At 42.3% G+C, this 26,571-nt stretch overlaps 1 protein-coding gene across 2 annotated transcripts; it reads left to right on the top strand.

Moving 5' to 3' along the window:
• Positions 1-850: 850 nt before the first annotated feature.
• On the top strand, positions 851-26,571 carry Crk (CRK proto-oncogene, adaptor protein). 2 transcript variants are annotated; one of them, XM_051179986.1, is made up of 3 exons: positions 851-1,246; positions 13,132-13,667; positions 23,006-26,571. In XM_051179986.1, the coding sequence occupies exons 1-3, from the start codon at positions 1,006-1,008 to the stop codon at positions 23,141-23,143; spliced, it is 915 nt and encodes a 304-aa protein (XP_051035943.1). In that variant the 5' UTR covers positions 851-1,005; the 3' UTR covers positions 23,144-26,571. The 2 variants fall into 2 exon arrangements, with proteins under 2 accessions (XP_051035943.1, XP_051035944.1); XM_051179987.1 differs by having other exon boundaries at positions 13,132-13,497; positions 23,006-23,155.

The following is a 26,571-nucleotide window of genomic DNA, read 5'->3' as shown; positions in this document are numbered from 1 at the left end:
AAATATCTACCACTACAACTGAGAATATAGAAGAAACTATCTGGTTTACATAGGAGCCTCAATAGGGAGAACTCCATTCTTTAGCCAGTCTGAGCATTTTGTTTTCTTTGCGTTGAGTACCCTTCCCCACTTGCCATTCAACACCCAATCATTCAACCTGTGCCACCTCATCTGTAGACCCCCATTTGTTGTTATTTGTTTAGGTTTTGTAAGGTAGGGCCTCAGACTCACAGTAATCCTCCTGTCTCAGTTCCCCAAGTGTTGGTATTACAGTCATGAACCACACTACCCAGTCCCTTGGATCCCTCTACAGACTGCTTAGTTAATTTCTTTGTATTCCTGTTTTCCATCACAACGTTTGGCGTTCCTTTGTCATTAATTGTTTCCTGGTTCCTCCCACTGGTTTGTGAATTCAGTGACTTACGGCTCAGTCTGGATCACAGTGCACCTGCAAGCCAAATGGAATGTCTGTGATTGTTACTGAGTAACAAGAACTTCTGCTGGCCTCGAGGGAAACTGAAGCAAACAGCAGAAAAATACTAGCTTGCCAAAGAACTTAGAGGGAGGCTAACATCCTGGGACCACACCATCTTTACTACACCAGTCCTGTAGGTCCTGGGAGAAAGACCTCCACCATCAATCTGTCAGACACACATCGGTCAGCTTGCAGCCTGAAGCTCCGCCCCTTAGTCCTAGACTCCGCCTCCCTACCCTGGGCCGTCAGAGTTTGGACCTGGAGGCGACGCCCATGAAGAAGCCGCATGCGTACTGAGGGCCCCAAGGAGTCCGTTTCCCTTCTCCCAATGGCGGGCGGCGGTCCCCTTCCCGGCAGCCTCCCTCGGGTAGAGAGCGCGTCATTTCCGGTGGGGAAGGCCCGCGGCCGCCGCCGCCATTTCGGGCGCTGCTGGGAGGCTGACACCGGAGCCGGTCCGCTGGGCGGCGGGCGCCAGGGCTGGAGGGGCGCGCGTGGCGGCGGCGGCCCAGCGTGAAGGCGCGGAGGCGGCCATGGCGGGCAACTTCGACTCGGAGGAACGGAGTAGTTGGTACTGGGGCCGCTTGAGCCGGCAGGAGGCGGTGGCGCTATTGCAGGGCCAGCGGCACGGGGTGTTCCTGGTGCGGGACTCGAGCACCAGCCCCGGGGACTATGTGCTCAGCGTCTCGGAAAACTCGCGTGTCTCCCACTACATCATCAACAGCAGCGGCCCGCGCCCTCCAGTGCCTCCGTCGCCCGCTCAGCCTCCGCCGGGTGAGGGACAGACGGGCGGGAGGCCCCGGGCGGGGGTGAGGGCCGTGGAACTCTGGTCCGCTTCAGGAGGAGGGACGTGGGCAGAGAGGGCAGGAGTGACTCTGGCGGGGGAGCTGCCTTCAGCCCAAGCTGGTTCCCACCGACAAGCGGGATTGTGGGGGAGGAGGAGCTGCTCACCGAGGCCTCTGGGTGTGCCTTGGGAGCCGGGGAAGGGGAACTGCTGCGGCCCCGGGGTGGGGCTGGGCGCCAGGGTCAGGCCCAAGGGCAGGGCAGGGCCAGGCAAGTTGGGGACAAAGAGTTACTGGGGATGTTGCGGGGACATAATTTGGCAGAGGTGCCCAGAATGAATCTGCTAATCCTACAAGTGACTTTTAGGCTTGAAACATTTCCTGCAGTGTTAGAGCCGGTTTTGGCCATACTCCCCTGGTGGCCTTCGGTAGGAAGTCACCACGTACTGGCTGGCTGGGAGGGATGGAGACACCCTCAGGAAGCCGGTCGATTTTTTCCTTTCTTGGGCATTTTTCCAAAATCTTTTTACCGTGCTCTTCCCTTGTTGAATACGAAGTTGGTGAACTAAGTGCCTTGGTAATAGAAAAAAGCTTTCTGTGACCAGCCCAGCATAATTGAAGCCCAGCTGGCAAACTGTGTCCAAGAGAGTTGAAGTGTCCAAAAGACTGCCTGATGCAACTAGAGTTTCTAGTTTCAAAGTTATTAGTGGATAAGTTTTTTTTTTTCCTTCAGAAAATAAACCAGGTATAGCCAGTGAGAAAAACCTTGGAAGTGAATGGCGCTTCATTCTCCTTGGGCTTAAACAGTGTCAGTCATGTACTTCTGGGTCTTTTGTGGCTCAGTAGGTTGATGTGGTGGTCAAAGCCTTCCAAGATACAAGAACAGACCTGTCTGGAAAGATACCACCAAGAATTTTAGTTATCCCATGGGGTCTTGTCACTGAGTTGTAGCCACCTTGCCCATATTGTTTGAGATGTCTGGCAATGTTAAGGAAATACATCCACTTAATACTTAAGTTTCTGAGACACAGAATGAATCTGAGATTACCTTTGTCTATGTATGTATGTAATGCACCAAGCTTCTTGCTTTCTGGATGTTTGAATTGCAAGCCTTTTGCTCCTAGATCTGAGCCAGTCTCTCCTTGGCTAACCTTAGCAGACCTGCTCTTAGAATAGTCATAACTTAGGTTTACTCACTTTGGCCAGATATGATGTGCGATAGTTCTTTTTGTTAGTACACAAGTTAAGGGGAAAGTTGAGTATTGAGGTCTTTTTAGTTTACACATTTAGATCTTTCTAAGTCTCATTGGCTTAATATGTAAAATAAAATAGGAACATTAATGTAGCATATTTGCCCTAAACAAGATAAGTTCTATTTTTGTGCCATCTGCGGGATACCTATTTTATGTTAAGTGCAATACTAGGATGGTATGTTATCATTGAAGTTCAATTCCCAACCACATTTCATAGTTCATGCTTATAATCCCAGCACCTAGGAGGCCGAAGCAAGATGATTTTACAAGTTCCAGGTTATCCTGGAGAATTTAGTAAGACGCTGCCTCAAAATAAAAAGTTAGGATGGGATGGGACTGGAAATATAGTTCAATGGGTAGAGTTTATTTGCTTAGCATTTGGGTAGCCCATGTTTTATTTCCAATAGTGGGATAGGAAATTTCAGTCCTTAGCTTTCTCTTTGTGTGTTTTGTTATAAAATTTGGGAATGGTAGCAGGCAGGCTTGTTAGTTTGATATTTCTCTATGCTTGGGCATTATGGTTTTATATCTCAGCAGCTCCACCTTTTCAAAATAGATGGTTGGCCTAGGACAGAAGATTGGCAGTTTATGGGTTAGGTGTGGAAAGTTCATTGGCATTGTGGCAATTTGTTCTGTCCTGTACCCCATTTTCTTCTTAGGACAGTCAGTTCACTTACTATCTTTACTTTTATGATGGTTTCTTGATCTTTGTTTTTCTTCCCCATTAAACTCTTTTTTTTGAAGCCACATAGTAATTACTTGAGTTTTAGAGAGGCATATATAATATTAATACTACCACTTATTGTATACCAGATGCTTTGTTAATACTTTGTGTGCCTTATATAAGTTACTGTCAGTAACAATATAGTGAGTGAAATATTGCAATTTCCATTTATTAAAATATTTCAATTTTTTGGACGAAGTACTAGAAATACAGTAACTTGTAAGGTCACACATTTAGTATATAACTAAACCAGAATTTGAGCTAGACAGTGTGACCTGAGAACTGACCAGGCCCCTTACTGTATAGTTTTGTTATTCTTTGTTTATTTGCTTTGAGATCCCTGAAGTACACATAGGAAACTCCATTCTTTTGTTTTGAGACAGAGTCTCACTGTGCAGCCCTATCTGGCCTGCAACTGTCTATATAAACCAGGCTGACTTTGAAAAACCCTCCTGCCTCTACCTCCTGAGTTCTTGGATTAAAGGTGTTCACTAGTGCATCCATCTCAGAATTTTAAATAAATAAAAATCAGAGCCAGCAGGATGCTCACTAGGTCTTGCAAGTCTGAGGATCTGAGTTTGATCTTTGGGTTCTAGGGTAGAATAAGAGAACCAACTCCTGAGGGTTGTCCTCTGACTTCCATGGGCTCACCTCCATGCACACAGCATGCACTTGTCTGTGTGTGTGTGTGTGTGTGTGCGTGCGCGCGCGCGCACACACACAGAGTAAGAGGACAGGGATTGTCGCCTTACCCCAATAACTTTGTTTGAGGTAGCGTCATTTTGTAGCTCTGACATTTAACTCAATATGTAGACAATGCTAACTTCTAATTTACGAAGATCCTTTTGTCTGCCTCACTGTCGTTGGATTTATAGGCATGACTTGTTGAACCCAGCTCAGTGACCCTATTTGAACTTTTACTATAGGTCTTTAGCTCCCACAGATGTTCTGCCATGCTGCTGTAGCCTGAGAACATCTTGACTCTGTCACAGAGCCAAGTTTGTTCAAGTTTACTGTTCATGTTCTATAAGGTTAGGTTTCAAGGTGAGAGCCTCTTGGGAAAACTTGAAACAATTGATCCACTAGTTTCTTCTGCTTGAAACAGTAAAGGCTAGATTTTGACTGATAGAGTCCTAAACTGAATGAGAAGCTGGGGGTGTACCTCAGTTGATAGAATTCTTCATTTCAGTAAGACTGAAGGCCCCAATTTCAATATCCTGTATCACACAGATCAGGCTTAGTGACACAGGCCTGTAATCTCAGCACTTGGGAGGTGGAAGCAGAAAACTCACAGTGCAAATCATCCCTGCCTGTATAGTGAATTGGAGGCCAAAAACCAAAGGAATAAAGTGTGTGTAATTTAAAGACAGGGTCTCATTATATAGATCATTCTGGCCTCAAACGCAACACCTGGGATTAAAGGTGTGGGCCACCGCATTGAACATATACATTCTTTTATTTGTTTAAATTTATTTTTGTTTCGTGTTCATTGGTGTTTTGTTATGTCTGTGAGGGTGTTGGATTCCCTGGAACAACTGGAGTTAACAATTGTGAGCTGCCACATGGGTGCTGGGAATTAACCCCCAGTCCTTTGCCAAAAGAGTAGCCAGTGCTCTTAACCACTGAGCCATCTCTCCAGGCATTCTCTCCCTTCTTACTTTGGGTGCTTTTTTTTTTTTTTTTTTTTGGTTAGCTTTGCTTCAGTTTCTTCTGTGAAAGTCATAAAATAGCAATACCTCATAGGGTAGACTATTGCAATGAGTAAATGGATTCAAATATATAAAATGCTTGAATGTGGCAGACTTATTAAGTAAATACCCAGGTTATAAACATTAATTTTTTTTTGTTGTTGTTGTTTGTTTGTCTGTCTGTCTTTGTTTTTTGAGACAGGGTTTCTCTGTGTATCAATCCTGGCTGTCCTGGAACTTGCTTTGTAGACCAGGCTGGCCTTGAACTCACTGAAATCCACCTGCCTCTACCTCTCAAGTGCTGGGGTTAAAGGCGTTCACCACCACTGCCTGGCTATAAATATTAATCTTAAGAATATAATGATGTGTAGGGTGTGATGGCTTATGCCATCCTGAGAGAACGATGAAGCTAAATTTTCATATTGTTGAGATTCCATGGTATACTTTTTGTACATTCTTTTGTGTGTATATGTGCATGAGTGGTACGGGGCACATATTGGGATCAGAGAAAAGTTTGTGGGAATCTGTTCTACCATGTGTGTTTGGGGGTAATTAGTTGGTTGTCAGGCTTGGTGGCAAATGCTTTTACCTACTGAGTCATCTTGCTGACCCCCAGCCATTTAGGGTAATTTATTTTTTGTAAATTTTTATTGTTTCTGTGTGTGTGCATGAAGTGTGTGTGTGTGTGTGTGTGTGTGTGTGTGTGTGTGTGTGTGTGTGTGTGGTGCATGTGCTGAGGTGTGTGTGGGGATTAATAGGAGTTGGTTCTCTTCCATGTCTATATGGGTTTCAGGGATCAAACTCGGGTTAGGGTTAGGGTTTGTCCTGGAACTAACTCTGTAGACCATGCTGGCTGGCCTTGGTCACAGAGATCTGCCTGCCTCTGCCTCCTGAGTGCTGGAATTACAGGTGTGCACCACCAGCGCCCAATCTGCTACCTTTTTTTTTTTTTTTAAATAAAGGCAGATTTGTTATATTGGATTTTGGAGAAGGGATTCACTTTAGATTAGGCTAGTCTCTCCATCTTGTCTCTCCCTCTGTGCCTGACACCAGCCACTTTAGAAACTGTAAGATAGGTGTTTGACCCTGTGTTACAGAGAAACTGAGGCACAGAGAGGAAATTAGGTAACAGTTGTAATAGCCAGTGAATGAGAAAGAATTTGATTCCATCAAACATGAATCTACAAAGTACACGCCGTTATCCACTGTTTTGTAGGAGATTGTTGTTTATGTAGTCTTAATTCACTTGTTTATTGTTAATATTTGTTACGATTTTGAAATGGTCTCATATATCATATAGCCTAGCCTGGCTCAGAACCTCCCCTATATAGCCAAAAATGATACTGAACTCCTTATACTCATGTTTTCCACCTCCCAGATACTGGGGTTATAGGCACACATTATCATGCCAGGTTTCCTTAGTCTTTAGATTTCCTTATTAGGTGGAAGGCCTTTTTAATCCTATGTATTGGACCAGTAGTGGGTGTTACTTACTTAAGCAACTTCTGTAAATGCTATAGGCAGAGGAGGAGGAAGAAAGGATTGATAATGAAGAAAGAGGAAGTGCTGTGAGATTTTGGAAAGGTGTGATGGAGCAGCTCTTGGTGATCTTGCCAGAAGTAACCTGGCCAGTTTTAGCACAGAGCCCTCAGGTGTTATGAATTCTTTGGGAAATGACATTGTAAAAACTGATGTGGCCTAAGGCCTGAAAAGCTAAAAAGTAATTAGCTTTGCAGATAGCAGAGAAGCACCTTCCCCCCCCCCAAAAAAAAAATCAACTGTTAGCTTGTTTGTTTATTTTTTTACTTGTTCTACTATGTATCTCTGGCTGGCCTGGAACTCAATTCATACATCAGTTGGCATATTAGGGCAGTCTTTCTGTTTCTGCTTCCTAAGTTCTGTGATTAGAGGTGCTTACTACCACACCTGGTTAACTTATTTTTTGATATGTTAATTCATAACTGCACACTCAAGCTGGACCTAGTGATGTAAGCCTATAATTCAAGCTCCTTGATAGGCTGAGGCAGGAGGATCACAAATTGAGAGGACTTGTGGAGGCTACAGATTAAGTTCAAGGCTAATCTGAGCAACTTAGTAAGAATCTGTTTTAAAAATGAAGCTTGCCTAGCATTGTGAGGATCTAGGTTCAATCTCAATATCTAAACTGCATACTCAGAATCTCACCCAGGTTTATAGAGTGAGTGAGGTTTTCCAAGTCCCAGGCAGCTATGAGCTCTGTAGTTGGTTCTGCCCTCTAGACTGACCGACTATATCTCCTTCCTTTCCCTCCCTTCTGTTTCCTGCCTTTGGCTGTTTGTGGTTAGAAGGAGGGAAAAGGAACCCAAATGCATAGCTGTGGTGAGGTCTGGGCTTATCTGTGACTTATGTGCATTCTTTTCCTTTTTCTTCCCTTCTGGAGTTTAAATCAATGAAGTTTGCCTGCCCCATATATTTTACTACCCAAGTAGTCAAACCAAACATCCCTCCATGGAAGTGTGCAACTAGAATGTGTGAAAAGTGAAAGGCTTTGTTTGCTGCTTTGCTTGTATCTTTGTTAGTTGGGATTGGCAAGCCCAAAGTAAAAGGCCAGTGAGCCGAGTTTGTACCATATAGCATTAACAACATTAGACCAAGAAAAGAATTAAATTTTATGTGTTTTGCTTGTATGTATGTATATGCACCACTTTTGTGTCTGGTGCTCTTGGAGGCCAGAAGAGGGTGTTGGATCTCCTGAAACTAGAGTTGTAGTTTCTGGGAACCTGATCCTCTGTAAGAGCAGCATGCATGCTTAACTGCTGAGCTGTTGTTCCAGCCCACATCTCACTGGAGTGCTGGAGGAGCTTCTGAAAGATATTAGCCTTTTGATATTTTCATTGCATTCTACCTTCCAAAGTGGTTAGGCTTAGTGGTATTGTTGATACCTCTAGCAGCCCCCAGACTCACACAAGCACATTTCACTTGCCATTAGCACTTTAATGAGTGGGAGGGCATAGCAGCATTGCTGGAGAGTAGTCACCTTTCTTCCTAAAGTACAGGTGCTTTGGAAATGTTCGTTTTGACAAAACTGCCTTTTCCTTGTGATTCACTATGTCTTAGGGCAGTTTATTGTTACTGGTTTTGTTCTGTTGCTACTGCTGCTGGTTTTTCTAGGAATACATTTCTCATTTCGATAAAAGCCATATAGAAAGATGTCTTTCTAAGGCACCCCACTTTGTTTCTTGATTACCACACTGTTTGCACCTTTGTCTTTTTGTAAATTGCTTAAAGCTGGAAGTAGAATTTCATTTTACATCTTTCCCTAATTTCAGAGTATGTTGATTAAGAATAATCCACACGGCATGGAGGTGGTGGCTCATGCCTTTAACCCCAGCATTCAGGAGACAGAGGCAGGCAGATCTCTGAGTTCGAGATCAGCCTTGTCTACAAGACTAGTTCCAGGACAGCCTTCAAAACCACAGAGAAACCCTGACTCGAAAAACAGAAACAAAAAAAAAAAAAAAAAAAAAAAAAAAAAAACCAAAAAAGAATAATGCATATGGGCCAGAGACATGGTTTAGCAGTTAAGATTGGTTCCTGCTCTTTCAGAGGACCAGAGTTCTTTTCCTAGCAGCCACATCAGAGCGTTTACAACCACCTGTAACTCCAGCTCTAGGTGATCTGACCTCTTCTGGCCTTGGGGAGCATCTATATATAGGTGGTGCTCTCAGGTACATACACAAACACACACAACAAATCTTGTTGTTGTTGTTGTTGTTGTTTTTTTTTTTTTGGTGTAGCCCTGGCTGTCCCAGAATTTCATCTGTAGGCCAAATCTGGCCTTGAACTCAGAGATCTGGCTGCCTCTGCTTCTTTAGTGCTGTGATGCCACCACCTGGCAAAATGATCTTAAAAAAAAGAATAATGTATAGGGCTGGTAAGATGACTCAGCAGATAGCTAAAAGCTCTTACCACCAAGCCTGAGACATTAAATATAATTTCAGAAAAATTTTGAAGATATGTGAGCCTGGTGGTGGTGCATGCACTTGGGAGGCAGAGAAAGGCAGATCTCCGAGTTTGAGGCTAGCCTGTGTTACAACTCAAGTTCCAGGACAGGCTCCAAAACTACAGAGAAACTATCTCGAACCTGCCTACCCCAAAAAAATATGTGAGATGGCTCAGTGGGTAACAGCATTAGCAAGGGAAGAGTAATGCTGAATTAGTTCCCTGAAACCCATGTGACAAAACTGGATACAGTAGTTCACGCCTGTAGTCTTAGTGCTCTTAAGTGTCATGGAAAGCAGAGATAGAGGAAACCCTTGGGATTTTAGAAGCCAGGTAGCCTGGACACAAGGCACAAGCAAAATACAAATGACCTTGGCTCAGTGAGGTAGAAAGAGAAAACCAACTTCTATGAATTGTCCTCTGATCTCCACACACATATCCAGTAATAATAATACAAATAAATAGGTTATATTTGGCATACAGCTTCAATGCCGGTATTCAGGTGGCAGAAACAACTGGATCTCTATAATTTTGAGGACAAAACCTGGTCTATATAGTGAGTTTCTGGCCAGCCAGGGCTACATAGTGAAGACCCTGTCTCAAAACATAGTATTTTAAAAATATTAAGTAAAGTCAGATGTGGCGGCTCATGCTTCTAATGCCAGTACTCAGGCAATGGAGGCAGAAGATTCCATGTGACTAAATAGTTCGACTTTTGTCTCAAACACAAAAGAGTATATATGCTCCCTAGCACTACCAAGATGTCTTTAAAGAATAAATGTCACTTTATGAACACTTCTTATTGTCAACCATGGCTTCAGTGGGGCAACAAGTAAAAGCCATTTTGCAGGTGCACCTTGGTCTGTGGTTGGCTAAACATTAGCAACGAGTTTTCTGCCTCTGTGATCTAGGACCATTTTCTTAGCAACATGCTTTTTGCTGTGTCAGCTGCTCGGCTCTGTACATTCATTATCCTTGGAGCTTTCTCGAGCAGGCAGTGCTGAGCATATTTCCCTGCTCACACTATGACAATTGTTGCCTTCACTTGGAAAATTATCTTGAATTAGTTTGGTGAGAGCAGACTAGAATAGGAACAGTTCTTTTTGAAAAGAAGTTGTAAGGTTATAACTGTATAGTTATAAACAAACTAGTCTCCTCATGCTGAATACTGTGCTGCACACTTTAAATTGTAGCAGTTGGGAGGCCAAGACAGGAACATCATAGACTGAGGCCTAATCTGGGCTATATCACAAACCTTGTTTCAGAAAATAGTCATCGGGCAATGCCCAGTGGGCAAAGTGTTTGTCTCACACGCCTAGCAACCTGTGTTTGATCCTGGAGCCCACCTAAAGCTGGAAGGCAGAGTTCTTGCCAAGTTGTCTTCTGATTACATGCATACATCATGCACATACAAAGTGCTTGTTTTATTATAAAACAAACAAAACAGCCAGCAGTGGTGGCTCTGGATCCTGCGCAAGTGGGTTACTAGGGATTTGAAGCTAGCTTGGGCTGTATAATGCTAGAATACAGACCAGCTTGGACTACATATTAAGAACCTATCTAAATTTTTTTTTTTTAACAGAAGTTTTATTTTTTGCATGTGGGTGTTGGCTGCATTAAGTTTGTGCATCATATGTGCTTGGAGCCCTCAGGCCTGAAGAGGGTGTCAGACCCCCATGACTGGAGTTAGAAATGGTGGTGATCCACCAAGTTGATGCTGAAACCAGGTTCTTTGTGACATTCAGTGTTTTTAACTGCTGAACTATCTCTCCAGCCTCTTTCACACTTATTTAAAATACTTTTTTTTTTTTTGCTTATATGTGTATGTGGGTGGGTACATGTGTCAGTGTGCATGTGTAACATCCAGAGAGCAACCTGTATAGATTAACTCAGATTGTGAGGCTTGGTAGCAAGAGCCCTTATCTGCTGTGTCATATTGCTGGCTCCCCTATTCATTCATTCATTCATTCATTCATTCATTCATTCATTCACTCACTCACTCACTCACTCATTCATTTTGTTTTTCAGGGCAGGGTTTCTCTGTGTAGTCCCGAATGTGCTGGAACTTACTCAGCAGACCAGGCTGGCCTCAAACTCACAGAGATTGACCTGCATTTGGTTCTTGAATACTGGGATTAAAGACTGGTGCCACTACTATCTAGCATCAACTTTTTTAAAAATTTTTTTTAAAAGCTTCTAAAAATGAACTGGGTTCATGTTGCAGTTTTATGGAAGCTCTCTAAACTGCATCCCAAGGCTCTGTTTCATGTGGGCTGATGCATTTTCATTTACTATTCTTGAATTGTAGACTCAGTAGAAATATGCTCTGTGTTTATGGCATATGAATTGGTGTTGAGAATTTTTTTCTGGGTTTTTGATTTTTGGAGGCAGGGTTTCTCTGTGTAGCCCTGGCTGTCCAGGAACTCGCTTTGTAGATCAGACTGGCCTTGAACTCAGAGATCTGTCTGCCTCCGCCTCCCAATGCTGGAATTAAAGATTTGTGCCACCACCACCTGACTATGGTATGGTGAATCTGAAGTGTCTCTACTAGGTCCTTTCTCTTGGCTCCTTGATTGGGTACAGATTGATGGAGGGTTGTATCCCAGGCTATGCCCTACCTTCCTATATAACTGAGGTTGACATTCAACATCTGATCTTTCTGCCTATGCTTTCCAAAGTGTTAGGACTGTGGACCTGTACAACTGTACAGTTTATGTGGTACTGGGTGTCAAACTGAGGGTTCCATGCATTCTAGACAAGCACTCTCCCAACAAAGCCATCTCCTTAGTCCCTAGTTTTTGCTAAGGTGCCCTTAAGCACATGTGCAACCCCCCCCCCCCAAAGACAGGATTTCTCTGGGGCTTTGGAAGCTGTCCTGGAACTAGCTCTTGTAGATCAGGCTGGCCTCAAACTCACAGAGATCTGCCTTCCTCTGCCTCCTGAGTGCTGGGATTAAAGGCATGTGCCACCACCCACCAGGCTGCTCATATGGATCTTAAGATGACTTTGGAACTCCTGATCTTCCTGCTGTCAAAGAATAGATTGGGGGTGGGGTTGTGAGATAGCTCTCTGTGTGTGTGTGTGTGTGTGTGTGTGTGTGTGTGTGTGTGTGTGTGTGTAGCTAGAGAGATGATGGCTCAGGGGTTTAGGGGACTTGGTGGTCTTGCAAAGGACTAGGGTTTGGTTCCCAGCACTACATGATGGCTCACAATCACCTCTAACTCAAGTTCCAGGATATCGATGCCTCTTCTGACCTTTTTGTAAACACATACACATAAATACTTTTTTTTTTTTTTTTTTAAAGGATCGTCTTGGGCTGGAGATTGAGAGCATATGCTGCTCTTAGAGAGGACCCTAGTTACGTTTCCAGCATTCACACTAGGCAGTTGACAACTACCTGTAACTCTAGCTGCAGGGTATCTAAATCCCTCTCCTGCACTCTATAGGCACCTGCATGCACATACCTCCACACAGACATACATGCATATACTTACTTAAATCTTTGGGTCTCAGGAGATGACTCTGAATAGGAGCATTTGCTGCTCTTGCAGAGTTCTTTTCACATCTGTAATTCACATTCCAGAGAATCTGATGCCATCTTAGAATTGTACATTGTAATGATGGTAATCTATATAGCTTAGGGTAGCTTCCAAGTTTTTTTCACCTCTTATTGAAGCAGTTGCATGGACCTATTAAAAAAAGGAGAGCAAGCTGGATGTTAGTGGCGGACACCTTTAATCCCAGCCCTTGGGAGGCAGAGGCAGCCTGGTCTACAAGAGCTAGTTCCAGGACAGGCTCCAAAGCCACAGAAACCCTGTCTTGAAAATCCAAAAAAAAAAAAAAAAAAAAAAAAAAAGCTTTGGGCCTAGCCACTTGTCTTTAATACCAGGAGTTGTAAATGTATAGGTGTTTGTCTACGTGGATGGTGCATCATGTGTGTACCAAGTGCCCAAGGAGTCAGGAAAATGGGCACTAGGTCCTTGGGACTAGGGTTAGAGTTGTGAGTCACCATGTCGGTGCTGAGAATGGAACCTAGGTCCTCTGAAAGAGTATGCTCAATTTTAAAGGATGATAACCATTTGGGCTGTGAAGAAAAGGGTTTGGCTTTTCTTTTTTTAGAATCCTCCCTTTGCTGATCAAATAGTGACCACATACATATGAGAAATACATAAATCTGTTTCATCGACAGTGTAGTATACCTTCAAATGACACTCTGCTCTGTCTTTTCCAGGAGTGAGTCCCTCCCGGCTCCGAATAGGAGATCAAGAATTTGATTCATTGCCTGCTTTACTGGAATTCTACAAAATACACTATTTGGACACTACAACATTGATAGAACCAGTTTCCAGATCCAGGCAGGGTAGTGGAGTGATTCTCAGGCAGGAGGAGGCAGAGTATGTGCGAGCCCTTTTTGACTTTAATGGGAATGATGAAGAAGATCTTCCCTTTAAGAAAGGAGACATCCTGAGAATCCGGGATAAGCCTGAAGAGCAGTGGTGGAATGCAGAGGACAGCGAAGGAAAGAGGGGGATGATTCCAGTCCCTTACGTGGAGAAGTATAGACCTGCCTCCGCCTCAGTATCGGCTCTGATTGGAGGTAACCAGGAGGGTTCCCACCCACAGCCACTGGGTGGGCCGGAGCCTGGGCCCTATGCCCAACCCAGCGTCAACACTCCGCTCCCTAACCTCCAGAATGGGCCCATTTATGCCAGGGTTATCCAGAAGCGAGTCCCTAATGCCTACGACAAGACAGCCTTGGCTTTGGAGGTACATAATGTGCAAAATGTAGAAAGACGAGATCTGCTACAGGGTCTCCCTTTCAGACCTCTTCCAGCTTTGTAGGAATGCTGATGCAGCACCAGCTTTGTAATGTTGTAGATGTCAAACCATTAAATACTGATCTTGGCATTTTATGTTGGTTTTCTCTCTTTTAGAGAAAACCTATTTTGCAATGAGTAAACTTAAAACTGTGTAACTGAATGTTCTGATTGATCTACTAAACCTATTTTGACTAATAACCACCTGAATTTCATAGGAATTAACATGAAGTAACTTTTCTCATCTATATTCTAACTTCTTTGTTGCTTTCTGTTTGTCATTGTCTAAAACAAGATGGGTTCACACAGAACGTAGTAAGTGGTATGTTGCAATATATTTAAGTGGGATTTTTCCATAATTTTTTTTTCCTTCTGTTTTGGAGACTGGGTGTTTATGTATCCCTGGCTGGAATTCACTTTGTAGATCAGGCTGGTTTGAAACACAGAGAACTACCTGCTTCTGCTTCCTGAGTGCTGGGATTGAAGGTGTGTGCTACCACACCCAGTCAAAAACTTTTAGTGGATAGCCTTACTATTAATTATGTTTGACTTGAATCTGAATCAGGAAAGGCTGAATGCTAGCATTGGCCAGGCCCTGGGTTTAGTCCCTAGTGTCACACACACACACACACACACACACACACACACACACACACACACACACACACACAGAGGAGACAATGACGTGCAGATGTGAATTGAGCCATAACTAAGAGTGTAAGATACAAAAAACAGATTTACTTGTCTGTGTTGCTTGCTGTGTTGGACAGGAGAAGCCAGTTCTGTGTAAGGGCTTTGTTTTGTTTTGTTTTCTCTGTGTAGCCCTGGTTGTCCTAGAACTTGCTCTGTAGACCAGACTGGCCTTGAACTCACAGAATCCACCTGCCTCTGCCTCCCAAGTGCTGGGATTAAATGTGTATGCCATCAACACCCAGCAATGCCCAGTTTTTTAAAAGTGTTTTGTTGAGATGAGGACTCATTTTAGCCCAGTATGGCCTGGAGCTCACAGTGTAGCACACACTGGCCTCTGATGTATGACACTCTTGCAAAAGCCCCCAGTTGTTAAGATTATAAGCATGAGCCATCACACCCCTGTTGGAAATTTGTAGTTTTTGAGATTATGTCCAAATTTTAAAGTCTTGTGTCTTGGCTTTGAGAAATGGAGTGTATGTTGTCTAGGTTCCACTGCTTGGAAGATAAAGCGAGTTTTTAAGCTCATGGTAGGTGAGCAGATTTTATTAATGGACTAGAGTATGAAAACGTCATTCATGGAACAGGTGACTGCATACCCAGAAGAGGATAGTTACTGTAACAAAATCACTTCTGTTTTAAGATTTATTTATTTTATTTTAACTGTGTATTTTGCCTGCATATATGTATGAGGCTAGAGCTGGAGTTATGGAATGAGGTGATGGGAACTGAATCTGGACCAGCACATGCCCTTAGCTGCTGAGCCATCTCTTCAGTCCAATGAAAGGTTATTTTTAAGAATGTCTCTGTTAATTAGTGGTATCAATGCTTAAAAATGGTAGAACTTCTTCCTCTGCTATGAAATAATATGCAAATCTTGGGGGATAAAGATTTGAGTTGAAATTGGTATGATTTCATAAAATTTGTTTTTAGTTGGTGTTGAGTTACATACCTTTCTAAAAAGGGCCTTTTCAAAATAAAAGATACCTTAAAATGGCTTTAAGATACCTTTCTTACAAGCTTGAAAAAAATAGCTTAGGCTGCACATGTTCACACAATCTTTTAGTTCCAGAACTTAGATCTCTGAGTTCAAGGCCAGTCTGGTCTATATTGAGTTTGAGGACAGTTGGAGCTATAAAGTTTTGTCTCAAAAACAAAAACAGTTGACACATGAGAATTCTTCAGTGGGAAGGAACCTTAACCCTCTTTTGCTATAAAGAAAAACTTCCAGGAAAACAGGTTAAGTCAAGTGTGATGGTAAATTCCAGCATGATGGAGGTGAAGGTAAGAGGATTTCAAGTTTAAGGCTAGCCTGGGCTACAAAATCAGACCCTGTCCCTGATTCCAGAAAAGGGGTGGGGGTTGAGTGAATCATTCAGACCTTTGGAGGAGACAGTAGAGATGTTAAACCCAGAGATTCAGTCTATCTTCGTAACAGGGCTGCAGTCCTCACACAGATAAATGTTGTCTTCTTGTTTGCTTTAAAATAAGTTCATAAGTGGTGGTGGGGGCTAGAGACATGGCTCACAGATTAGGATCATTTTTATTTCTTACAGAGGACCTGGGTGGGTTTTCTACATCAGGCAGCTCATCAGTCTTGTTCCAGGGGGATCTGACCACCTTGAACACAGAAATGAAAAGCAAACACAGCAATGAAAATGTTTATTTGTTTGTTTATTTTTGGTGTGCTCAAGGCCCTCATTTTAATCCCTAGCAACACACATACAACTTTGGAAATAACAAATTGATCTTTCAAATATTAAACTGTCATTAGTATCTTTGTAATAACTTTTTTTTTTTTTTGCTGTTGCTTAGTTTTATTTTTCAAGACAAGGTTTCTCTGTAGCTTTGGAGGCTGTCCTGGAACTTGAACTCACAGAGATCCACCTGCCTCTGCCTCCCACGTGCTGGGATTAAAGACCTGCACTACCACTACCCAGCCCTGGATAGTTTTTATTTCTTTTATCATTACATTACAACTTCCACAACCAACTTCATAAACATGGCATCTTTCTAGTACCTCTAATGTGACCTTTTGTCAAAACTGAACTTCTCTAGCCTAGTAACTTTTCAGAGAAGATTTATTTATTTATTTATTTATTTATTGTGCTTTGGGGTTTTGTCTGCATGTGTGTCCGTATGAGAGTGTCAGATCCCCTGAAACTGGAGTTACAATTATGAGCACTGGGAATTGAACCTGGGTCCTCTGAAAGAACAGCCAGTGCTCTTAACTACTAAGCCATCTCTCCAGCCCCACCTAATAATCAGTACAGTTCAAATATTACTGTTTCCCTCAACAGTTTAAAATACTTTCTGGCACTCCTATGTGGTTTGTGTCATGCCTCTGACACAACTCAGTTTGGGGACTTTAGGTCTCATTTATAATACTAGCTTTTAGGAAAAAAAAAATTGTAGTATAGGGATTTGAACCCAGGCCTCTCGTGGATGCTGGGCAAGCACTCTACCACTTCACTATACCTCCTGACTAGGAAATTACTTTTGTTTAAACTTTTCTTTGTGAGGGCAGGGATTTGTTTGTTTGTTTTTGAGACAGGGTCTCAATGTATAGCTCTGGCTTTGAACTTACTGTGTAGACCAACTGGTTTTAAACTCACAGAGATCTGTCTATCTCTGCCTCCCAAATTCTGAGATTAAAGGTATATGCCATTGTGTACAACTTTGTTTTCCATGGTACTAGAGATTAAATAAAGTCTTTGCATGCTAGGAAAGTTATCTATTTTAATTATATCCATAGCCTTTTCTTTTTGAAGCAGGAACTCACATTGTAGCCCAGGCTCATCTCAAACTCAAGGCAATCCTTCTGCCTCAGTTTTCCAAGAGCTGGGATTACAGGTGTGAGACTATGCCTGGTTCTCAGCCCCTTTTGATTTTTTTTTTTTTTTTTTTTTTTTTTTTTTAATTTATTTAGATATCTTCTATGTAGCCTTGGCATGGAGCTCACTATGAAGATCAGGCTGGCCTCAAACTCAGATATGTCCACCTCCTACGTACTGAGATTAAACGTGTACACCACTTAGTCCTCCTTCCATGTTTATTTGACTTAGGGTAACTGAACTCAAGTCTTATTTAAGGTTTGAAGCAAGCTCTCTTACGGAGTTGTTAGCTCACTAGGAGCTTTATTGAACACACCAGGCTCCCCCTGTTGCTTGGTTATAACTACCTTCTAGTTGCAGTGGCCGAGTAGAGAGCTTATGAATAGGGACCATGTAGTGTCAAATCCTTGCAGAAGGGCAGGACGAGAACTGACTCTACAGAGCTGTCCTCTAACCTCAGAAGCCAGCACAAAGACACACAATGACAAACTACCTCCAAAACAGCAAGCTGGATTTGATTAGAAGCAGTAATTGGTTGACTCCTGACTTAGATTGCTATAATTTCCTTAACTTTCTTCCCAGACAAATCTTAAAATATTTTTTTGCCTTTGTTAAAAAATGTTTGAGTGGGGTGATGGCTTACTTCACTTGCCACACAGGACTTTTGTCTGAGTTTGGATCCCTGGAACCTACATAGAGAGTAAGGAGCAACAGCATGTGCCTTTATTCCAGCACCTGAATGAGGCAGACACAGGATCCTTGGCGTTCTTTGAACAGCTGGGCCATGCCAAATTGGTGAGCCCTGGTTCACTGAGAGATACTGTATCAAAATATATTGTGGGGCTGGTGGAATGATTCTGCAGGTAAGGACACTTGCCATCAAAGGCTGAGATCTGAGTTCCATCCTGGAAGCCCATGCTAGGAAGAGACCTGACTCTTTGTTGTCTCTGACTTCCATGTGTATGCTGTGGTGTAAATACACACACACACACACAAACACATGTACGCATGCATGTGTGTGCACATAAGTAAATGGTACACATTATGAAGAATAACAGGAAACACCTATTGTGAACTCTGGTCTCCCAGGCACCCAGGAGGCCATTGATTCTCTTCACTTGTTTCTTTCTCACTGGCTTTCTTCCTTTCTTTTTTTTCTCCTGTCATGTCCCTGTGCTGTCGTACACATCCTGCTCAGTACTCACTGGAATCCTGCAGGTCTGGATCAGAGGAAAATTGGTGGTTGTTGCTGTCTCTCCTGTTAGGTAATAGGGACAAAACCTAGAAAAGCAATAACCTGGGGTGTACCCACAAAGGAGCTCACAAAGTTCCCCGACAGCCTCCTATTTAGTGTAATTCAGAATTTAATGCTGTCTGGGCTCCAGTTTCCTTTTCATTATTGCTAAAACTTTCTGGTGAGGCTAGCTGGACATTTTGTTCCTGAACCATTGTAGGTTTGATTATGTCTTCACTAGGATCACAGCTGACTTTGGCTGTATAGAGACAGGAAACAAACCAGTTCATTAAGTTTCCAATAACCCTATTTAGTTCTCTTCATAGATGACTCGCTGTTTCATCCTTACGCTTGCTCTTGAGGATGTTACAGGATTGGGCAGGAGGATGAGGACCAGATGGAGAGACAAATAGTGGAGCTTCCTCCTTTACCCTCTCCCCAAGAGTAAAGGGAAATAGAAGCTGAGCAGACCCAAAAATTTAATGCTTGTGAAGCTAAGAAGGATTACTGAGTTCAAGGCCAGTTTAGAATAATACATAGCTAGTAGTACCAGGCCACCTAGGACTATATAGCTAGACCCTATCTTAGGAATAAAAAAGTCATCAGAACTTGTGATTGTACACACTTATTATCCTGGTCTTAGGAGTTAGGAGCAGGAGGATCGAAAGTTAAAGATCATCTTCAACTTAAGAGTTCTTGAGAGTCTTGATAATATGTGTTAAGGTCTTTTCATCTTTATTTCTTGTTTGTCTTTGTGGTTAATGTTGAGCATAGAGACTCACCGTAACCCAGACTAGCTTTGAGTCCAGCATTCTAAGATTATATGTGTTGTATCAATGTACCCCAACTTTTCTTTGTTTTCTATTAATATTCACTTAAAACTTGAAATAATGGGCAGAGAGATGACTCTGCAGCTAAGAGCACTGGCTTCTCTTCTAGAGAGCCTGGGTCAATTCCCAGCACCCACATGGCTGCTCACAACTGTCTGTAACTCTCTCCTCGGGGAATCCAACACCCTCACACAGACATACATTTCATTTAAAAACTATTTGAAATAGCACACACCTTTGATTCTAGCACTCTAGGAGGCAGAGGCAGGTGGATCTCTGTAAGTTTGAGACCAGCCTGGTTTACAAAACAAGTTCTGGGACAATCAAGGCTATTATACATAGAAACCCTGTCTCAGAGGGAAGGGGGAGGGGAGACTAAAGGAGGGAGGTGAGAGGGAGAGAAACTTGTAGCATTTCTGGGGCAGATACTGGCTTTGTGCCACTTCCCTAGCACTTGGAAGGAACAGAGGCAGGAGGATTTGTAAGAGTTGGAGGCCAGCTTTGTCTGTGTAAATTCAAGCCAGCCAGGACTACACAGTAAGACCCTATCTCAAATGAACAGACAAATAAAATAGTACAAAATCCAGACACTGCTGTACACATATAATCCCATCATTTGGGAGATGAGGTTTGGGCAGGAGAGGTAGCAGTTCCTCCTCAGCTGTGTGAGGTCAGTGAGCCACCTCCCTGTCTCAGAAAACCAAAATAATCCTCCCTCTCTTGTCTGGCTTTCTGAGACAGCAATGACTGCCCTTGATGTCCCAGGATTGACAGCTGCCCTTTTCTTCAAACTGTTGGCAAAGCTGTCTCATGTGCCTTTACTGGAAGCCCTTGTTCTCTTTGGCTTTTATCCTTCCTCAAAAGCCCTGAAGTACTTAGAGCATTTCAGAAGGATGACCCCATGGGCCACAAAGGGTTATTTTTCACAATTGCCTTTTTGAAGTATTTGTAGTTCAAGGCCACTTTGGGGAGTTTGATTAGCTCAGCTGACTATTTACCTGTCACTCTTAGGTCCATTTAAAAATTACAAACATTGCTGGGTGTGATGGCACTTGGAAGGTAGAATCAGGCAGAGTTGGAGGCTAGCCTGGTCTACAAAGTGAGTTGTGAGACCGCCAGAGCTGTTTCACAGAAAAATCATGTCTTGACCCCCCCCAAAACAAACAAACACAATCATATCATTGGTGTTTGCCCTGTTTTTTAGCTCCTAATGTTTCAGTGAGTTTCATATTTCATAAGAGCAAGTTACAATTTATCTCGAGTTTCTTTTGTAGGGCGGAATCAGGAGAATCTCTATATATTTTTGTTTGTTTGTTTGGTTTTGGTTTTAGAAACAGGGCTTATCTGTGTACCCTGTGTACTTTGTGTACCCATGGCTGTCATGGAACTTGCCAGACCAGGCTGGTCTTAAACTCAAATTTACCTGCCACTGACCTGAATGCAGGGGTTAAAGGCATGCTCCAGGAAATCTTTATCTTAAAGATGGCTCCAAAGGTAGGCATAAGAGCACACACTTTTCATTCCAGCATTTGGGTGGCAGAGGCAGGCAGTTCTCTGTGAATTTAAGGCCAGCCAGGACTGAATAGTGAGGAGACCCTGTCTCCAAAACAAAAACCAGAGGAGGGGGGAAAAAAAAAGATGGCTCTACTTGGCAAAGGTTTGATGTATGTTGTACTTAAATTCTGTCCTCTAGGACATCTGGCTCTATAGGAACTCCCCATTTTTCTTTAAAAGAGAAAAGGCCTGATGACAGATGGGATATTCTAACACCTAGGAAAAGCTAAGTAAAATATTGACAGATATCCTCCTACTTTTTACTGAGGGATAAAATTACTTGGTAACATACAGAACTTACTCAGTTTAGTGAATTTACAGAGGGACACTGTATGATGATCATGTAGGTCAACATTTCAGACATTTCCAGCACTTCAGAATGCTCCCTTGTGTCAGTGTCTAGGGTCCTGTGTATGTTGTGTGCATGCTTTATCATGGAGGTACACCCTAGCCTTAGATTACTTTTACTAGCAAGTGAAATTTTACTTTGATGTCTTGGGTCCTTGAAGACTATATGAAAACTTGTGTTTGTGAGAGCCAGCCACCTTGGATATCAGGAACTTTGAGCTGGGTAATCACTAGCAGTGAACTGAACCCTGATGCTAGCAGAGGGTCTTGGTTGTAATGGTGGTTTTTTTGTCTTCTGCCTTTGCACAGATAGCCACAGTCCTCATGGCACTGGCAGTTGGAGCTGCTCTTTTTTCACCCTTTGTATCTTATCCCTTATTTCCATTACTCCTGTTTTGTTTTTCTGTTTTTTCAAACAACCACATCAGGCCTTATGGCTTTCAGATTTTTCCTTGGGAAATTACAGACCGGCCAGTAAGCAAGTTTTCCCTGTTAGTGAGATCACACTGGTTCTGTAGGAGAGCCTGAGCATTCAGGAGTTGGCTTTGTGCAGTAACTCCTAGAGGCATTTAGGGAGTCCCTGCAGCCTCATACAGCAGAGCTTCAATGTTCCTGACCTATAGTCAGCACAGTGAGCGCTGGCATCACATAACCCTGAGTTCAAATTAGTAGTTGCGTGTATAATGATGATTGTCCTAATCCTCCACTTTGTCCATGAAATAAAAAAATGTTATCATGGAGGGTTATTCTGAGAATTAGAAATTAACATCTATAAAATATACTCAAAAGACATGTTTACATACATGAACAATGTAAAACCCAAGCGACAAACTGGACATTATCTGACTATTCAGGGTCTTTTTGTTGTGTTTCATTTTTTGCTGTTGCTACATTTTCTCTTTTGAGACAGGACTCAGGTAGTCTGGCACACATGCCTCACATTTCCCATGTAGCTGAGGATGGCTTTAAACTTGTCATCTTCCTACTTCTGTGTCCCGAGTGTTAGGATTACAGCATGCATCACCATGCTGCTGGTTTAGGATTTTAGTTTATGAAACTTGTCTTTAGTTCATGGCAAGGCAGAGTTTTATCTTGTTAAAACTTTATATTTGATTTTATAAATGACATTGTATATATAAATGGAAGGAGTTATAGTTGGCTGGTTATAACTATAGTAGTTAGTGGATTTTGTTTCCTTTGTCCATGGTTGAGTAATAAACATTTTAAGGAATGGCAAGTCAGTTAGATTTGAGAGGTGGCATTTGGCTTATACCTTCTCTAGGTAAAGATTTGGTCTTGGCTGAAAGATAATAGGAATAATTCATTTTCTGAATCCAAATGCAGTGTGGTTGCCTTTGCTGTACAAGCAGTGGCAGCCACAATATTGTATGAGAGAGTTGTCCTAGGGTTTGGTTTGGGCCATGCTGCCACATATGCCAGGAAGAGTTATCCCCAAGCCAAACCTTGTGGGGTGGGGGGGGGGGCCCAGAGAAAAAGAATATTAGCTCATCTAGACATGCTGAGGTTCACAAGAAGTCTTTTTTTTTTTTTTTAAGGATCGTTTTTACTTTCTGTATTCTTTTGTCTTTTTCCACTGCTAACAGCACTCCTTCCTTTTGCCTGCATTAACCACAAGTAACCAGTCTGGTGGCTGGGGCTGGGGAGGTAGTGAGTAGCCATTTCTATAACATCAGCCCTAGAGCAATCACATGGGCAGGGTATGCCTAACAGAGAATGGAGATTTTCAGCTTGCCTTCTTAACTGGAAATAAAGTGCTCTCCTTATTCTCGTCCTGCAGGTCGGTGAGCTGGTAAAGGTTACGAAGATTAATGTGAGTGGTCAGTGGGAAGGGGAGTGTAATGGCAAACGAGGTCACTTCCCATTCACACATGTCCGTCTGCTGGATCAACAGAATCCTGATGAGGACTTCAGCTGAGTATAGCTCAACAGTTTGCTGACAGATGGAACAATCTGTTTTCCCCCAATTGCCATCTATACAATTTTCTTACAGGTGTCAAAGCAGTCTAGTTTATATAAGCATTCTGTTGCCTGTGATCTTTTTAAAGACTGATACTCCATTCTTACTCATATTTACCATATTCAGGGTACGAAACTGGAGGGCTTGCGTGGTTAACTTCTGAATTGGCAATTTTATGTGGTAGTGGCCATGCCTGTATGAGAGGAGGTAAATACCTTGCCTCCTTTCTCTTGGTTAGGATAGATCAACCTGTGGAAAACTGATGGTCAGGAAGAGAATGTTACACACTGCTTACCCTGATTTCTTCAGTGGTTCTGTTTTCATTTTGACACCATACTCTCAAACGGCAGCAGACTGTTTGTTCCCACTCCCATGAAGTAATCATGCACTGTGTGAATATTACCCAGTGGGATTGCATTTGGATTTATGGACCATGACCATTGTATGACTCATTCTGACATTTCAAATCCTGAGGATTCTGAGAACACTACTAGAGGCATTTGTCTTCCTTCCCAGTCAATGCTTCATACTTTTTGTGGATTCTTTCCTTGTTACTCCCTTCCCCTGTACCTATAAGTGGCCTGATTCTTAGGATAGTGAGTATCTTCATTCCAGATGAGAAGCAGGATGTGCAGAGCACTTTATTCAGTGCATAGCTTTAAGCCAGTATTGGATTCACTCAGTGGATTAACTCCCAGCTCTCTGCCTTCTCCCAAGAGGGCATCATAGGTTCACACTGCTACCACAGCTAAGAGACTCCTTGCTGATGGGATGGATCCGGCAGGGCCATTTCTCCTGATTGCTAGCATCCTAATGGGATGTTCTCAGATTCTACTTGGAGTGGAAGGACCAATCACTACTATATCCTGTAGAAGGTATCAGGGGCCAAACTCTGCCCTCTGCATCATGTGCAAGTTGTATAAAAGGCAGATTAGAACTCTATGCATTTGGGGTAGATTAGTACTTTGAAAACTGTGCCAGTCCTGAATTACTTATGTATCATTTTACATGGCCAAAATAGTTCTTGAAGGACATTACTTTAAATGGCCTTCATTTGGGTTTTCCTTTGTCCAGATTTAGTTTATAAGCCCTTTAAAGTGTAGATTGATTTATGTGGGCTCAGATGCTCCAAAGAATAGGCCTATGAGGCTACAAATGATTTAGGGTTTCTTTAGACTGTAATATGAGCTCATTGGGTGATAATAGGCACCTGCTGGTCTCTGGTGTGGTATGACCAATAGAAACACCTTATACTTTGCTTTGAACCTCATTTTAGAAAAATAATGTTTCTTAGTTGTTCTGTATACATTAATTTGATGAATTTGCATTCTTTGAACATAAATCATGGTATTGCAGTGGCTAGCACATTGCTTAGCACATGTGTGTAGAAATTTTGTATGAAAGAGTGAACAGAGTGCAGAAACTTGTTACATGGCCCAGGGACACCAGTTGGCATAGGATTGCATACATTACCACAGGCAAACTAGTGAGTTGATGCTAATTTAATACATTTGTACCTCACTCTAAGGTAAATGCTTGATAAAGACATTAATACTCAACTCTGGAGATGTTGGCACAGTGCTAAACGCATAGTAGGTCTCAGTGATGTTGAGTGAACAGATTTGCAGTATGTGACATATTCCACCTGAGTGCTTGGTTCCATTTCCAAATGCACATTAAACCTTGTTTTCATATGCCAGGTGTGGTGGCGCATGCCTTTAGTCCCGGCACTTGGGAGGCAGAGGCAGGTGGGTCTCTGAGTTAGAGGCCAGCCTGGTTTACAGAGCTACTTTCAGGACAGTCAGAGTTCCAAAGTAAGACCTTGTCTCAAAAACAGAAAACAAAAACAACAAAACAAAAATCTCTCTGAAAATATGGCATCTAAAATATTTATAGAAAATTATTGTCACAACTGATTTGAATGTTTGTATTTTCTTTGCCTTTGATGCTGGCTTGTACAGTCTCTTCATTATGTGTGGTGTTGATGGGATATGCAACTCTACAGGAATCAGAAGAGCTCCTCAGTGATTAGTTCAAAGCCTTTGCAGGAACTGTTTGGTTGGATTTGGCTGGGTGTGGCAGTTACTGGACCTCATGAGATCAAAGGACTTCTTTCAAATATCTTCCAGAAATAGCAAGTGCTAGAATCCTAGTCAAGTGCATCTGTACATTGTCCCAGAGCAAAGTAAACAAAAATTGGCTGCTATGTTTTATATAATCACTTCTGCAAGAGCCCATTTTTGGATACTAATATGACATGGTTAATTCTTATTAATTTGTTGGAATTGTTTATTAATAATGCAAATAGATTTTAATTCTCCACAAGTAACATTTCACTATTAATGGTTTGAGATGGGTGATAAGCAAACCAATTTGAAATAAAATATGAACATGTGCCATTGTATTATAACACTATACACTTTCTTGACAGTTAAATCTTAAAAAATGGTTTTTTTTTGTAGCATGTATTGTATATGTTTATAGTATATGTAGTAAATAAAAGTATGGCCAAATGTTTGGCTTGGTGATCTTTTGGAGAAAATAATCTTGGAATATTTGTCACAAGAGTAAAACCTTTATGTTTTTAGGAAAAGAAGGTTATATGTGTCAACTGCCCATCACATAAACTATTATATAACATGGTGGGTGTTTCAAGATGGGGTTAATCCTGAGTTTGCGGTGGGAGCTTTAGAAAGTATGATACTACTGTGAGGGGAACATGAAGGAAATCTATGAAATCTAAAGGAAGCATGTTGTGAACAGAATACCAGACTTGTCTGGAAATGGGTATTTGTGAGTGTGAGAAGATGACAATGTGGTAGGGAACTTTATAGATGTCAGACGGCCAGTCTTTAGAATGTTAGTGTAGGTACTCTATTAATTTCTCCTTTTAAATGTAAGGTATCAGATGCTCAGGGAAGGCTCTAAAGGTAACAACAGTTAAAGTAGATTGTACCATTTCTTTATGTTCATGCCATGCCATCCTTTCCCAAAGTGTGTGTATGCCCCAAATTGACATCATTCACTCTAGTATATATGAACTACAGTTTCATGGTGCTATAGCATGTCCCCATCATCCCAGCACTACCCAGGCTGTGGAATTATTTGAACCCAGAAGTTCAAGGATCAGCCTGGACAGCTTAGCAAGACCCCTGTCTGCTAAATACCTAACGGACAAATTTTTTTATTGCCTATATTATACTCTGCCTTTAGACTCAAAACATGACCTCGTAGTTGCTGCTGTGGACTTAGTATGTCAGTGTAGAGCTAAAGCAGATTCCTCCAGGGGTAGGAGGAGATTCAACTTTGGCATATGCAAGCTTAACAGGAAGGTGATAAAGTGTATTTCAACTTTTGACAAAATAAACTGTCCAACTTTTGTTTTA

This window comes from Phodopus roborovskii, unplaced genomic scaffold, assembly GCF_943737965.1.
Source record: "Phodopus roborovskii unplaced genomic scaffold, PHOROB, whole genome shotgun sequence".
In the NCBI taxonomy this organism is placed as follows: domain Eukaryota; kingdom Metazoa; phylum Chordata; class Mammalia; order Rodentia; family Cricetidae; genus Phodopus; species Phodopus roborovskii.
Note: the sequence above shows the minus strand (reverse complement) of the source record. Positions and strands in the feature narration are given on the sequence as shown.

What these genes read in the sequence shown, in the direction of transcription:
- Crk (XM_051179986.1), top strand. Translation starts at nt 1,006, where the DNA reads ATGGCGGGCAACTTCGACTCGGAGGAACGGAGTAGTTGGTACTGGGGC. An exon ending in GCCCGCTCAGCCTCCGCCGG is followed by an intron (nt 1,247 to 13,131) that starts GTGAGGGACAGA and finishes TGTCTTTTCCAG; the next exon opens with GAGTGAGTCCCTCCCGGCTC. An exon ending in AGACAGCCTTGGCTTTGGAG is followed by an intron (nt 13,668 to 23,005) that starts GTACATAATGTG and finishes CTCGTCCTGCAG; the next exon opens with GTCGGTGAGCTGGTAAAGGT.